This window comes from Prosopis cineraria, unplaced genomic scaffold (genome assembly GCF_029017545.1).
Source record: "Prosopis cineraria cultivar Desert tree isolate PC_DT_omini unplaced genomic scaffold, ASM2901754v1 PC10, whole genome shotgun sequence".
In the NCBI taxonomy this organism is placed as follows: domain Eukaryota; kingdom Viridiplantae; phylum Streptophyta; class Magnoliopsida; order Fabales; family Fabaceae; genus Prosopis; species Prosopis cineraria.
The window spans coordinates 14,425,928-14,442,688 of NW_026555341.1; the positions used below are offsets into that span (position 1 = coordinate 14,425,928).

The window sequence follows — 16,761 nt, forward strand, 5'->3', positions numbered from 1 at the left end:
AAATCAACAAGCAAATATTTTTACTAAAGCCTTAGGTAAATTGGGTATGAGAGAATGTTAACAAAGTTAGGAACCATAAATATTTTTGGTTCTATCTTGAGGGGGAGTGTAGAAAATAATCCCTCCGATCTTATTTATAAGACATATTTTAGAAGTAATTTTTTATCTAAAATATAGGACACTTTATAATAATTAAACTATTTTTTTCAATTTCACTTTTTTTGATTAAAAAAAGGTATTTAATATAATTGTATTATTAAAGTGCATCTCCTTTTTTATGATACCAAAAAAAAATTAAATTTTTTTAAGATATGTAAAATATTGAAAGTGTCCTATAATAAGAATCGAAAGAAGTATTGATTAATGTTAGTTCTTCAAAATAATATTTCTAGATATTCATTTATTTATTAGATAATTGGGTCTAGGCAACAAATACCTTGTGTTACTATAAAGTGTGTTATTAACCCAAGGGGGTTAATAAAGAGTGTTATTTAGTAAAGCTTTTTTTTATAGTTTGTAATTCATTTTGAGTTTTGAAAGCGGTTTATCCATCTGTAAGCAACATCCTGAAATGCAAAGCGCATGACTTCGATGGAAGCGGGAAGTCTGCTCAGGTGTCCATTCCTTACTCGCAATCTCTGTCCATCCACCCCAAATTCTTCCTCACCGTTCCCTTCTCTTCCTCCTACTTTCTCGCTCCGCTTCCGGGTTTCATCTTCCACTTCTTCTTCCTCCAATTCTCCAATCGCCAATTCCAAACATAATTACAGAGTTCCCAAGCCCAAACGAGACTGGGTCGCCGATTGGGTCTCCCAGAACGACGATACCGTTCGTACCTTGCCCATCTACGTTGGCGGCGCCTCCCTCTTGGTCGTTTTCTTTAATCGTGCCCTTTATGGCATCGCTCCTGTTGCTGATGCTAGCAGGTTCCCAATTTTATTTTGAAGTTGGGGTTTTGTAGTTTACGTTGTCATTTAACAGTTGCCGCAATCAATGTTGGTATGTTAAATTTGTATTGTTTGAATTAGTTTACTAGGAGTGCCAGTGTGCCATCACGAGTGCTTCCTACTAGAATAAAGCGAAATTTAGCGTTGAATAATTCGGATTAACGGTAACAAAATTTTCATTAACATAGTGTAAAGCCTAGTTTCTAATTTCTACGAGCAAATCCATTTTTCTTCCTTTTGCTTTCTTTATCATACATTGAAAATACATATCAAATTATCTCCTTCATTTGGTCACTTTACATTCATCTACCTGCAGTATATTGCAGCTCCGTATTTACACCACATTGTTAAAATATCATTAACCTAACCAAACCACCATTTACATCCTAATTATATGCTTGGAATCTAAAATTCAGCATGGTAGCCAATTAATCTTCGAGGAGTAAGATTGAAGAACTGTACTTAGTTAAGTGAATTCCTAATGTTGTAAGTGTAATGTGACTTGCAATGATAGGTAATACCATAAAAGCCACTAACCTTTCATTGCGTGATATATGAGTTATGGGGTATTCTATTATCGAATGTTGAAAGGCTTTACTACCTTGGTGGAAGTATGCTAACAGATCATGTATATTTAGACATCTTTGAGTTACTTGTTCTAATTGGCACTTAAGCAATCAATACTCTGCAGTTCGCAATCTAGAGCGGATCTCTTGACTGTAGCATTGGCTGTCACCAATATCTTAACTGGTCTGGTGTGGCTGTCTATAAGACCCAAATCTATAACTACGGTGAGCTCTTTGCATCTAGATTTTAAGTGCTTCATCCCCCTCTTGTTGACTTAATTAATATGTATCTTAATTTTGCATTCAAAACTTTACTTCCTGTTATGCTTATATAGGTAAATCCGCAAGGAGTTGAATGTAAGAGGGTGTGTACTCGTCTCCCTGATTATGCAGTTAGTGAGTTGCTCTGGTAATGTACATTATTTACACTTGTCAACTTCATTTGCATTGATACTTCTTCCTGTCGACCCAAGTGCATTCTGCTTCTGTGGAGGAGTTCAATCCAACATTGTTGATTTGACAATATGGCCTTCATATCCCTTTTTATTGAACTGCTAATTTGAAAATGGAAAATGAATGAATAAAAAAACTGTATTTTATATATTGATGTGTGATGATGTTACATGTGATGTCATTAGAAATTATAGTAAGGTCTTCTACATGTGATGTTAATGACTTTAAAAATAACACAAAATGTAATCTTGATTTATGCGCCAGAGGAAAAATTCATGTGCAAGCAAGGATTGTATTGCTTAAGTGCTTCCTCTACTGATGGTTTATATTCTCAGGGTGTGGGAATCTCTGTCAGGTGTCACACGCTGCAGGTCACTTGTTATCGTTTATGAGAACATTTGTGTGCTTCAAATTGGTTGCGCAGCAGAAGCTTCTTCAAGGAATGGGGAGGCCGTTAATGTAGATGCCAATAAATTGATGCAAGGAACTCTATATCAGGGTGTTATAAAATCTGGAGCTCGTATGTTTGTGACAATGAACCATCATTAACTGTATATTACATATCATAGTTGACTGTTAACTAAGTTAATTATTATTCAGGGAGATGCGTGTTAAAGTGAATCATAACCAAGTCTTATCTAAATGTGCAGAGAGTTACTTGGCCAACCTATCTCTTTATCCTGGGAAATCTGAGCTGCCATTTTTGCCTTCAAACACTCAGGTATCGTGTTATATCTTAAAGTGTGCCATTTCACTGCCTTTCCTCTCAACCTGACAGATTTCCATGCAAGTCCTTTTAAATTGTGTTCTATCTCAGTTAATGAGTCAACATATTTCTTAAGCATTGACATTTTAAAAGAGTAAAAGATTCAGGAATCAGTTTATATAATCACTTGTCTCTCAACAGGCTGACAATATTTATGGGGGTTGACCATTTTAATTGAATTAAGCTAAAATGGCGATTTGGAGCAAACATACATCTTGTAACTTCAATGACTGCAGCTCTACTTTGGCATCAGAATGTTCTTTGGTTGTCAAAATTCCTTTTTTTAAAGAATAATTATCGATGTCACATTTGTCATTGGTATGTATTGCCTTTAAACGGAGGATACAAAGAAAGGAAAAAGCTCGAATAAGCAGTTTACATAGGCAAATGTGTTTGTCGTCGGCCTTGGTTTAAAGACATTTTGAAGAAACTAACTTGACCCTAGATTTCCTTGTGTTTTGAAGTGACCACGAGGTATTTGCTGGGGCTCCCTAACAGTAAAAGATTGGTGTATAAATAATGGCACTAGACCAACTAGTCACGCCACAAAATTGGTAAACCGGTTACTAAACTTTTCCGGCCAAGGGTGAACCACGTCAAAATACAATCAGTGGAACCAATTATGAACTGGTCAAAACCAATAAACCCAGTAGTTTCGTGGTTCAAACCAGTTGTGTGTGTGTGTTTTTAATCTTTGCATTTTTTAATTTAAATAATATTTTTAAGTTATCGGTTATATATAGTTATACCTTATGAGCATTGGAAAAATAATACCAGTGGGCAAATTTGCAAGAAATATGTATATATTATAAAATAAATTTAAAAATAAGTATATACATTATAAACATTTTACATCTCATAATTATTTATATGAACTTTTTTTCCATTTTTACCGACAGAGTTATCATGTTTCTAGGCAGTAATTTTGCAACCACTTGGAGATAAAGGAATTGCAATTATTGGTGGTGACACAATACGAGGTTTCACTACTTCTGACCAGGTATGGTTGCTTAGCATTTTTGTCCTCATTCCGAGGATATATAGATTTGTCAAAATTGCTCCAATCTTTGTATGCAAGTGCGGCATGTTATGCTGTAGAATTTAACATCTTAATAGTTGAAATCCAAAATATTTGGGATTATAGAATTATGGTACTTGAAGTTGTCAAGTTTCAAATTATCCGTCTTCAAGACATACTAATGCTATCAGCATAAGTGTAGGCTTGGCACCGAATATATGCCTATAACATATTCCAGTGATCAAACTCAGTTACTTGCATGATTAGTGACATAAAATGATTACAGGCTTGGATTACTCTTATTGGAGAAAAGCTGGATTCTACCCTTGCAAAACATGTAAGGCAGCTCCAACTTACAAGATTGAATAATTGAGAGGTACTGAATTTTTTTTTTTTTTTGGTGGGTGGGAGCATGCAATGCATATTTCGATATTTTGTTTATGTAGTTGATTGATTTTAGCATCCGCATACTTACCAACAACACACGCAGAGACATACAGCAGGTGGTTTTACCATGATTTGTAATCATTCATAGTATTTATATGTAGTAATGTCCAAGGATATGGTTTCCTAGAGACGTTTGTAACTAATATCTACTGCATACGGGGAATTTAGAAATTTATCATGCTCTATCAGTTGTCCCCTTGCAAGATGCAATAATATGAAGAAAGTAGAAATTGAGTATTGTAGTTCGTTAAAATAGTATATTTACATTTAATATACCTTCAACTAGAGTACCACTTCCGATGATGAACATCAGCATTCCAGGTTCCAAAATTAGTACAATAGAGGGAAAAATTTAAGATTAAGGGTCATTCTTGTCTCTGAAGTGTGTGCAAAAGTTCACAGATGATCCTAAACTCAATTTGAGATTAATTTTATCCCTTAATTTTAAAAATTTGATCTTCCGTGCCCCTGACATTATCTTTTGTTAAGTGAGTCTCGCATTTAAATTTTTTAATATTTTTTATTATAAAATATTTAAGCGGGCCTTGCCATTATTTTTTTAAGATTTTTTTGTCCCAATCTCTTCCCTCTCAGTGATCTTCATGCCTTCTGCAACATCCATGGTGGTTCTCTGATTCTCTCCCACTCCTCACTAAATCAGTACTTGCTCATCAACTCATGCCTGTAAACTCATGCAATACCCAATGAACACAAGTTGTTCGTTTTCAGCTTCCCATATTTGAAAAGCTTGACTATGAACTCTGGTGAAGAGTCCTACCTATGAGCAGTTACAGCAAGTGAACTTGATGAGGACTCTACTGTTGACCACATCATTGGTGTAGGCCTTGCACGTGTTGTTGGTGGGCTTGTCGAAGCGTGCCACATTGATGTCGCCATCCACAAAAACCACGAGTTTTTCCTCCAGCCAAGAAACCCCACCTTTGTTATTGTTGTAGCAGAAGCTGCTATTGCTACCTTTTTGAATTCTTCTGGAAGCTCCTCATCACCTTCATTATCATCTCAACCTTTCTATCCTCATCTTTTGGCCCATCGTCCAACAATATGCCTTCAAGTTTTACGCCTCTAACACCAAGCTTGCCTAATTAAACTACTCTAACTACATAAAGCTCATCCAAGTTTTACATCTTCAAGTTTTAAGTGATATCAGGCGAGCTCGTCAAAAAGGGGTGGCGTGGTCAGGGAGGTGTCATTGGTAGGGATGAGCAAAATCAAAAATCAAATCGAATCGAATCGAATTTTGTTTATTTGATTTGGTCTATTTAATTTTTTGGTTCGATTCAATTTTTTTATTTTAAATATTTCGATTGATTGGTTCAATTCGGTTAGTAAAATTTAAAATTAAATAGACCGAATCGATTAAATTATATATAATTTATAAGTTATATTTAATTTATAAATTATTTTATTTTATTTTTATTTTTTATTTTAATAAAGAATAAAAAATAATAACATCACTTAAAATCCTATTTCAGTCAATCACTCTCAACCCTATTTTTTATAAATTATTTATTTGATTATCCACACTTTTATAATATTTGGATTTTATGTCATATGAGTGTAATTAAAATAGGCTCATATTTAAAAAACAAATAGAAAAAAAGGTCTAATTTTATAGTGTTGTTTGTTTTAATATTTAAAATGGGCCCAATTTTAATAGTCCAATATAAAATCAAAAATATAATTAACCGATCGAATTGAATTATTCCTTATTCAGTTTGATTGATTTGTTCGGTTCGATTCGGTTTTTATTTTTAATATTATTTGATCGATTGGCTTTGCATATTTTGAAATCGAATTGAATCGATGCTCACTCCTAGTCATTGGATTCCTCTGCTTAACTTTTGGCTTCCTCTTGCTCCTGGCAATGGCATACTTAAATCGAAGCTCCTTGTGGAAAAGAGCGCTCACCCTTGATGGGAGAAGGGAGAGCATGAAATCAGGGCTCTTATGCTTCAATTTTGTTGGAGCCAGTAGGAGGTTCTAAGGCCTTCATGTTGCTTAGCTTGGTCTGGTTCAATGGCGTTGATTCTTAAATCAAAGATAGAGAGGAAGATGAAGAAGAGAGAGGAAGAGAGGAGAGAGGGAGAGTACGAAGAGAGGAAGGGGGAGAGAGAGTAATATTTTTTTATATTATAAAAAATATTAGTAATGAATTGTAAGACCTCCTATCAGATATTTTATAATATAAAATATTTAAAAATTCAATTTGGGACCCACTTAAGAAAAAAAAACGTTAAGGGCACAAAAGATAAAGGATTTATTTGGTAACTTATTATGAGAACAGTTTTTATTTTTGAGAATAAAAAAATAAAAAATTTATTTAATAACATGTTTTCAAAAAGTGTTTTTAAAAATAAAAAATAAAATATTATTTTGGGCTTATTGTTCTGTAGAACAAAGAAGAATAAGAAAAGCATATATTTTTATTATTTTTTTTTCTCAAAACATGTTTTACAAAACATCAATTTTTAGATTAATAAAATGAAAATAGTTTTAAACAAGTTCCAAATTTTTAAAGTTAAAGAATAAAATTGATTTTAAGTTAAATTTAAAATCATTTGTGTACTTTTGTGTACACTTTAGGAATAAAAATACCCTTAACCTAAAAATTTACCCTCCTGATAGAGTTCCAAAGTAATAGGTGATCTGAGAAGATAGATATTATAAATAAATAGTATTTTTATTTTATTTTAGATATTTTATATTTAATAATATTGTTTAAATTTTATTTAGGTATTTAGTTAGCTAGATTTTATATAGATATTTAGATATTGATTTAGATATCTATATATTTATCTAGATATTTAGTTATTTAGATTTTATTCATGTATTTAGTTCTTTAGATTTTATTTAGTATTTTATATAGATATAGATTTTAGAAGACTTTATTTAATTTTATTTAATTATCTAGTTATCTAGATTTTATTTATTATTTTGAATTGTATTTAGCATTATAAATATCCTTAGCAACTTAGAAGCAGACATACCATAAATAAACATACTTTTGAGACTCTTGGCCCTTTGAAGATTCTCCTAACCATGACTACTAAGAAAAGTATAGAACAAATTCTTGTTTTATATCATTTTGATATATTTATTATAAGTTCTATGTTTTCTTATTAATATTATAAAGTTAGATTTTAATTTCATATGTTAATAGAAATTGATTTTCTTTATTTTTGTTTAATCATCTTGGAACCTATCACCTTCCCATAAATGTTTAGCACCTGTTGCTCTCTGTTATTGTTTTTGTTTTTTTTTAACCCTAATCATGCTCCTATTATTCTTTAAAAGATGGTAATCTTGATATAAGTTGTGTACGAGTGTATCTGCCAATACCTTATGTTTTCATTGTTTCCTGGACGTGTCCTTTGTTGCCTTTAGGTCTGTCAAATGATAGAAACCCTCAAGACGTGCAGAAAAGACCTTTGACTTGTTTTTTGCTGCAGAGCTTTGTAATAACCATTTTCGTTCGGTCATTGATAATAATCTTGTTTTAGCCCGCATCAAAATTTCAGGGTTAATGGATGACAAGAAACAAACAAGGATTACTCAGCTGGAGAGGAGTGAAAAAATGAAGAGGGAAAAAGGAATCCATTCATATTGCTGCTAATATACAACTGTGTGAGAACTGTGAAGTATGTTTCATGTTTATAGAAGTCATTAATCAAGTGAAAGAAAGGAAAGAAACAAAATTTCTGTTGCCTAAAATCCGCCCCAAAAACAATGAAAAGAATGAATGCCTGTTGCTATGATTATTGTGCTTTACAAGGGTACCCGACGACCCTGATAGATTAGTGTCCCCTTACTTTATATGAATGACCTTTCCCAAGGTAGAACCCCTGTTGCAGGATCGGCAAAATAAGACAGAAGGAAATCCTTCAAGCCAGTATCCCAAACCTCACAAAATTGCCGCCGCCAGTTTGGTGGTTCAATGGCCTCTGTTCCTAGCCCTGGTGCTCTATCCTTTGATCCCTTGTTTTGGTCTTCTTGCCAGTCAACCACATAGGTAGCAACCCTTCTGAAGAACTTGGCTTTGAAGGTCTCCCACACCTGATATTTGTAGTGGTTTATTATAGCAGTACCTTCAGGCATGTTCTGATACGTGTATCCATTCCTCAGCTGAAAATGGTGCACCACATTCAGAAGACTAGTGTCAAGCAAATCTGGCCTCACTATTGATTTGTGTCTCTCAGGGCTCTGAAGCCTGCATGTGTATCCTATAGTCACTCCTCGTTTAGGCGGTGAGCGCAACCCAGAAGGACCAAAGCTATGACAAGCTGTTCTTATTTCTGCAATATTTGATGATGAGAAATTTGCCACCACTGATTTCAGAGAGTTCCCTCCAGGAATATCATTCCCGAACTGGTGATGAAATTCATTGGGGAAGTAGAAGAACTCATCGACATCAAAGAATCCAACCCACTTGCACTCATCTCTTGCTCTCAAAGCACAGTGAGAAAAGCCTGCTTCCTGAGTCTTAATCCATGGCCAGGTTTGTCTGCTAACATTATACCCTTGACGGTCGAGTTCCTGGCTAACCTTCTCTATATCATCATCACTGTTGTTGTCATAGATGAACCATCGTTCAACTCCAAGCCAGGAATGGTACATAATCCATTCTCTGAGCGCAGATGCTTGGTTCCACACCATAGTGCAAGCACACAGCTCATGCTTCTTTGTCTTTCTTTTTCTCTTCTGAGCTCGAGGACTTGAACTGCGGACTCTTGCCACCGATGGCATGAGCTCGCGAACCGGGTGCCTTATATGGCCGCTCAAGTGGCTGACGGTAACCCGAATTCCCTGAGCCTTTTCTGGGCTGTTTCTGATACTCCGTGGCAGCAAACACCTAACCACTTCCTGAGCAACTGAAACTGCTTTGGTGGTGAGCAAGAAGTTATTTTCTTTGCCCAAATTCTTCAACCCAAAGTGGCAGAGGAATCGGTTTGGCTCCGATATCTTGTGAGGTCGAAGATTTAATCCTTTTACAAATACAACGGTGGTATTACCATCCAAAATCGCTTCATACACCACCTTGTCCCACGACTGAGCAGTCCGGTTAACCAGCGAATCCCAACTCCTACGACCAATCTCCCCGCGCCGGCGCAAATCGACGGCGGCAGCTGAGTAGTTCGTCTGGGGAATTGGGCACCTCACGATGGATCTGAATTCATCGTAGTTGTCCGTGGAAAGCACCGGCTGAGTAAGAACGTCGGCGAGCTGGTTATTAACTTCGCCGGTCGAACCGTTGAAGAAGAGCTTGTAGTATATACACTCCAATTCTGGACTCTGCCGGAGAAATTTGTTGCTCACCATCAAAACCACATGGTCAGGGAAAACAATCCGATCTTCAACTCTCAAGGGGAGCAATCTGGGGTCAGAAAAATCGAGAACCGAACGACTTGCAGAAGAGGACAAAAGCGATAAGGGAGAGGTAATAATGGCGGGGCGAAACGGTGAGGAAGAAATAGAGAAGCGATCGGAGGATAAGAAGAGGAAGACGAAGAAGGAGAAGCAGAGAAGAAGTGACCTCAAGGAGAAGAAGCGGGTCAGCGAGAAAGCACCAGTACTGACACGCTTCTTCTTCCGGCGCTGCCCAGAATCCATTGTTTCTCAGTCCTGTCTGAATCACTGAAAGAGTTAAAAATCCAACCTTTAAGTAGAAGAAGAACCAGAAGAAGGATTCTGGAAGACGCGAAATACAAAGATCTGGGAGATGACAAGGTTGAAGAAGAAGAAGGCGACAAGTTCTGGAGACACAGGGAATGGGTAGGAGAGAGCTGTACGCGTGAGATAATTGAGACCCTCAAAGGCGAAAAGTTGAAGAAAGTGCGGTTGAGTGGAATTAGAGTGAGAGAGAGAGAGAGAGAGAGAGAGGCTTGGAGTGGTGACTGGGAAAGGTCGACAGGGTTGTGTTGCTGGCATCGTATTCGCTGTTGACAGCGCGTGACGCGGTGACAAATGTGTTTCTTTTCTGGGATTATTTTATTGCATAAAATAGTTGGGATGGAATATGGATGGTAAAAAAATTAAAAAGGCATTAAATTAAAGAAGCAAGAGTCTTGGGGAGAGAGAGAGAGAGAGAGAGAGAGAGAGAATCGTAAAAAGGAAAGTTTGGATTTGGTGGCTTGGGTTTGGGGATCGGCCTTAAATGGAATTTTGCCAATTTGCCATCAAACTTCACTTTGCTTGTACCAGAGGAATTCTCTCTGCCAGTGGGCCCCACTCCCATGTAAAACTCCGCGAATGTTCTCTCCTCATCCCTTTTTAGTTTTTCCATGACATTTCCAACCTTGTTACTGAGATAAAAAAGAAATTTAAAATTTATTAATTCTATTTTAAAATAAAATAAATTTTTGACTTTTCACTTCTTTAATCATAATATATATATATGTGTGTGTAGAAAATTTTTTGAATAAATTTGGTGCACCCTATCATTCATGCTTCATTTAATAAAATTGTATATTCAATAAAATAAAATTTTGTATATCATCATTTTTAATTAATTTTTTAAAAGAGGATTTCTTTTTAATTTTTTTATTTTTTTATTTTTATTAACATCGCAATTAGTTTATATTTATAATTATTTAAATGATATGTTTTTATTGGATGGAATATGATTGATGTGGTGTATGGTGGGTTAGAGAATTTTTTCCACATGGTGTCACGTTAAAAAAAAAAAAACATTGAGTAAAAGTATCATGAGAAAAATGTAATAAATATCCTATATTGTGTCTTTCAAAAATCGCTTTTTTGATAGAAATAAAAAAAAAGACGGGTATGACGTTATTTTGTTTTTATTTTACTTTTTTAGATTTTGGATGATTGCTTCTGTAGGCAAGTTAAAATGAAATTGAAGTTGGGGACGATCTTTGACTTTAAGGTCTCGCTGGCTATTTCTGATTGGTAGTAACATATTAAGAATCTTTTAGAATGTGTGTGTTTTTTTTTTTTTATTAATGTGAGCATCAAAATAAATAAATATAATAAAATATAATTGAGAAGCGACCTTACCGAGTGAAGGAGATAACTGGTAGCCGCCTTGACAAAGTCCGTCAAACTTGGTGATTCATGTTGCCCAAAACAGATTAAATAAATGAATAAAATAAAAATGGGCGGTTCAAACTTTGGAGTATAAGTTAGACTTTATTGCATAAGCATTCAGCCGTTCACCCTATTAAACTTTGGAAAGATGACAATTTCATCCCAAAATATTAAATAAATGACAGTTAAGTTTTAAATAATTTTTTAAAAAAAATTAAAGATATTGATTTAAATAATTATAAATTTTAAAATTTTAATTATAAATAAATATTTAAATATCAAATGTAACAAGAATTTTTATTTGTAATGTTTGAATTGATATTTACAATTCTTATTTTAAAAAATTTTGTCAAGAATTTAATTATTATTAATTCAATTTTTTTGGACCTAACTGTCATTTTCTATTGGATTTTTGACGTTATTCATGGAATATTTTTTTTTTTTTTTTGTTTTGGGAATGAACGTCTGGTGCCAAAGTTAAACATTTTATCAAGATTACGTACACCAGTGTCATGTTTTGATTTTGAAAGATCAATTATGAGTTTTTAAAAAACATAATATTACTTTCAAGTTTTAGTTTAAAATGTTTTGCCTTAAGGCAAATAAGATTTAAAAATAAACCTCGCTAGATTTAACATCAGTTAATCTTTTTTATAAAAAAAAAAGTAATATATAGAAAAAAATAACAAGTAAAGACCCTGTTAAGCCAATGATTTTAATTATAGACCTTCTATCATTGAAATTTCATTGAACAATTACTATTGGGTAGGACTTTAGGCTAACTTGAGATTTGGTCTCTTTTGTAGGAGAGATTGAATTAAATAACTCGTAATCTTGTTTGATCTTAAAAAAACTTGAGATCAAGCTGAACCAAACTTATTACATATGATTGAATGACTAGTTCAGATAGTCCAGTCAAGTTATAATATATAATGATAAATTCATAATAGCTTTCAATAAACCTTAACAAGTCTAAATTATATTACAACAAGTTGTACAAAAGATGAAAAAAAAAATACACACACAATGGAGCTTAGATTTAGCTTAACAGTTCCTCTAATTTCTCATTAGATAAAAGAGTTATACTTTGTAATAATCACAATATGCAAGGTTTATTGACCGAAACTATTATATCATTTTAGTAATCGAAATTCTCCTGCTTCCACTATAATTCGCTTTGCAATGCAGTATATTTTATTAAGGGAAAAACAATAACAATAACCAAAAGCAATATGGGGCTTCACCCTTACTCTCTTATGATTAAGTAAGAATTTATCATTTTTACATATGCGAGACTGATAAAACATACAAAACTATAAACACTAATATGCAAGACAATGTTTCAACGAGATGAATGAGTGAACTTCAATTATATTAAAAAAATTTCATAGGATCAAGATAGACCAAATGGTTTGATAGCTCAACCCCATGTCTAGTTCAACTTGAACGAAAAGCTTGATCTAGTTTGGTCTTTTTTTTTTTTTTTCATTGGACTAGCTTTTTTTTAAAATTGAAAAATATCAATTTCTATCAGGTTAGACTAGGTCGGGCTAAAGTATTAAGTTTTTGTACAACCCTATTGGAGGGAGACAACCTAATTCTCAAATGGGATATCTATTTTTTTTTTCACTTAGATTATTTGAAATTCACAATTGATTATATTCAATTTTATTAGTCTCATTCACAACTTGTGAAATTAAATTAAACTTTTCTTTTTAAAATAACTAAATTATTGAAATAGCATAGAATCAGTCAGGTTTAGATAGCCCACTCGAAAATGAAGTAGAATGATAATCGGTAGACATCCCCATTTCCAAGTGGAATTCACAAATCACAATTGATTAGATGTTGATTTCAGTAGTTACATTCACAACTTACAGAATTAATTTGAACTCTTTTTCCCTCCCAAAAACCGAACTAATAAAATCACATAAAATCAGTTGTGAATTTAATGAAATTAAAAAACTGTCAAAATCAACTAACCCACTTAAAAATGAGGTTATCTCCTAGTGATCCTTGAATGAAATTAGAATTAATGGCTTAACAGAGTCATTAATTTTCATTTCCCCCAATATCTATTATTGTTTTAACAGTGATATCCATTATTGTCAAAGATAAAAATATCAAAATCTTTATAAAATATCTTATGGGCAAGTAGATTGGTACATTTATTAGCTTTCCTATATATATTGTCAAAAGCATCTACCCAATCTCTCATAATGAGATCTAATATTCTTGATAATTATGGAGAGGGGATGACTATCGTAGCAGCTATTATCAATAAGCAATAAAGCTTGCATGGAATCTGAAAAGACGTTAATCTTGGATAGTTTCTCGTTCTAACAAAAATTGAGGCCTTTTAAAATTTTCAATAACAGTAATATTTTTCTAAAGATTAGCTTGACCTTCGTAAGTAACATACATACATACATATATGGGTTTAAGGAAACTAAGGTTTGAGAGAAAAATTGGCTTTAGTAAAAACAGTTAAGCAAAATTGGGTCCACAAAACTGGGTATGGGGCTCTAAAATCCAAACATGCCAATCCTCTGATTGGTTTTGAGAGGAATGGAGAAGGAAAATTTTAATAAGTTCAATTATAAAATGATAAATAAATAGAATTATAAAATTTTAATTGAGAGATGTAAGAGAAAGGAAAAGGTAAGACAAATCAATTAAAAATTTTTTAACCCTATTTCTCTATTTTTTAAAAAAATTGAACTTAAATTTTTTCTTCCTTCCTTCCCTCTCCATCCGCTTGAACAAAACAAAGGCTAAATGGTGTTTCAATAATTAATTATTTCTCAATGAATTTTTTTTGAAATTATTTCTCAATGAATATTAATTGCTTATGATATGTAGAATGTCGACATCAATACACTAAAAAAAAAAATTAAGGAAGTTATCACAATGTATCACAAATACATTCTCAACTATCTTACCCCATCCCTAAAAAAAATGTCTCTTTCTTCTCTCGGTAATTTTTTAAAAGGAAAAATTTATATACTTAATTATATATATATATATCCAAAAAGAAGTCACTTAAGTACGGAGTTAGTAATTTGGATCAAGCCTACGGATCATCCCAATAAATCTAAAAATTTTAGGACTGGGCTTAAAAGTTAAAAAAAATTATTTTCAAATTTATTTGAGCCGTCTAAAAAAAATGAAAGAAATTTGAGTCAAGTTTGAACCTAAATAAGTTGAGCCCAAATACCAAAATTCTTTCTTATTGTTGATAAAATGAAATTAATATTTATTTCAGCTTTCACTTAATACTTGCAAACTCTCTCCTAAACTTCCAGTTTTTACATTTCACGCTCTTAAACGAAGTTTTTATGTTTGAATAACTATTTGTTCTAAATATATTTTAAAAATATTAAGAAAAAAAATATAAGAGGTTAGTTCATATCTTTTCATTTTTATTCTTTCAATACTTAATCTCATTTTAATAAGGATCGAAAAAGGGTATGTTGTAGTGTTGCGTTTCCATTTTTTATTTTTAAAAAATATTTTACAATACAGTTATTAAAAATTATTTTAAAATTGTTTTTTAAAACAAAACAAAAACGATTTGTTTGATTGTGTAAATTTAAAAAAATTCAGAATTAAAAAAAATAGTCAATAATGATAGTCACTAGGGCTTAATAATGATAACTTGTAACAGTGATTAATTAAAGCAATTATAGTTTTCAGTAAGTAAAATATTATGTATTTTGAAAAACTCGAAAAGCAAAACAAAACAGTTCTCACATATTTTTATTTTTTATATTTAAAAATAAAAATAAAAATTTTTTACAGACAATTGAATTAAAAACACTTATTTTAAATAATTTTGTATTTTAAACACAAAAAAACTATTTTTGAAAACAAAAACGAAACAAGCCTGTAATTATATATTTATTACTTAAGGATACTTATTGTTAATTAAATCAAGACATATGTATTTATTTTATAACAAATTCTTATTGTTAATATTAACACATTAAAATTTATTTGTTTTGATTTAATTAAATAAAAATATATTAAATATATAAAATTAAATATCTAATCTTACCCTTTCTAAAATATCTTCTTTCCTCTCGCATGAAGATCAACATTAACTCAGCACAATTGATCATAAAATTTGAAATAAGCGTGTGTGGACTTTTTTTTTCCCTTATGATCATGTGCTAAAACTAAGATTAATTCAGCTAGCAAGAATTTGATTTATAACTCGTGAGGTCATGAAATCAAATTCTTCTATTGGTGTGAGGATCTTATTGGTAAGTGGTCTATAGATATTTTTATAAATGCTTTTTGAGGATAAAAGCATGTCTAGTAAGCTCTTATAATCTAACTCACCTGAACATTTTTTTAATTAAAAAAAACATGTGCAAAAGCAAACATTTAGGTCTCATTTGTTTATTAGAAATAAATAAAATATAATAAATTAAAAAAATAAATGTAAAAATAAGATGGTCAAAAGTAATATGAGAGCACATTTATGAGGAGAAGTGATAATTTATTTCATGGAGTTAGAGATCATGATTTATGATATATTTTTTAAAGATATGATATATATTAATGAGTTTTATCATATTTACCATAAGAGAAAGGGTGATTTAGTTTATTTTTATCTTAATTTTTTCAATTTATTCCTTTCTAGTAACTAAATGGGACCTCAAGAATTTGTTGATCAGGACATTAACTATATACTTGAAAGCTTGGTTATTAAGTAATAGAACCTAATAGTATTATACTCTTTCTATCTTAAATTCTAAGACATTTTTGGAGGAGATTCAATGTCTCAAAATATAAAACACTTTAAAAATATTAATATTTCATTAAATAGGTTTATTTTAATATTATCCTTTCTCTTTTTATAATTAATTTTCATCCCTTTTTTCAATATATTAAATAATGAGTGTATTTAAAATTTAAATTTTTTTTTAAAAAGATAAAGTTGTTAAATATATTTAATTAAATTTATTAATATATAAAATTTTATGTAAAAATATTTTATAATTTAGGACGTAAGCAACATAATTCATGTAGCAGACCTCCTTGTGGAATAACGTTTGTTGCCGCTGAACATGTCATGAAATAATTAACAGAGTTTATTACTTTGCCAATTAAGCATCCCACGCGTTATTATAAGTCAGAAATTCAGGATTACGACTTCATTTTTTCTGTTTAGCTTCTTGTTTTTGGCCTAAACAGATTTTTATTGACTTGAGTCAGAATTCGTGAGAACATTGACGACATTATATTGGTCCAAATTTCATTCATTATTAAATATTAAAAATTCAAAAGCGATCATTGTGTTGTTATATGGTTGGCACGTTGAGGAGACATGCAATTTGGAATGCCTAAAATTATGAGTTGGATTGCAACATAATTTACCATTATTAGTATAAATATTGTTGTTTATTATTATATCACCAGACACTTAGCTGGTCCAACGATCACTTGTGAACGCCATTCTGTTATATGTAATATTATAACCCATATATAGAA

The 16,761-nt window shown here is 31.9% G+C and overlaps 2 protein-coding genes across 2 annotated transcripts; one reads left to right on the forward strand and one right to left on the reverse strand.

Moving 5' to 3' along the window:
* Positions 1–538: 538 nt before the first annotated feature.
* Positions 539–7,650, forward strand: LOC129322260 (protein COFACTOR ASSEMBLY OF COMPLEX C SUBUNIT B CCB4, chloroplastic-like). The gene is made up of 8 exons (XM_054968455.1): positions 539–926; positions 1,639–1,738; positions 1,849–1,922; positions 2,302–2,486; positions 2,617–2,687; positions 3,649–3,732; positions 4,037–4,087; positions 7,603–7,650. Exons 1-8 carry the CDS (start codon positions 583–585, stop codon positions 7,648–7,650), a joined length of 957 nt encoding a protein of 318 aa, XP_054824430.1. The 5' UTR covers positions 539–582.
* Positions 7,651–7,793: 143 nt separating this feature from the next.
* LOC129322259 (glycosyltransferase family 92 protein RCOM_0530710-like) lies at positions 7,794–10,256 on the reverse strand. Its single transcript, XM_054968454.1, has one exon. It carries the CDS (start codon positions 9,823–9,825, stop codon positions 8,029–8,031), a length of 1,797 nt encoding a protein of 598 aa, XP_054824429.1. The 5' UTR covers positions 9,826–10,256; the 3' UTR covers positions 7,794–8,028.
* Positions 10,257–16,761: the final 6,505 nt, after the last annotated feature.

Coding starts and splice junctions, on each gene's coding strand:
- LOC129322260 (XM_054968455.1), top strand. CDS start 583: ATGACTTCGATGGAAGCGGGAAGTCTGCTCAGGTGTCCATTCCTTACT. Junction 2,487..2,616: donor TGTTATAAAATCTGGAGCTC/GTATGTTTGTGA, acceptor CTAAATGTGCAG/AGAGTTACTTGGCCAACCTA. Junction 3,733..4,036: donor GTTTCACTACTTCTGACCAG/GTATGGTTGCTT, acceptor AAATGATTACAG/GCTTGGATTACTCTTATTGG.
- LOC129322259 (XM_054968454.1), bottom strand. CDS start 9,825: ATGGATTCTGGGCAGCGCCGGAAGAAGAAGCGTGTCAGTACTGGTGCT.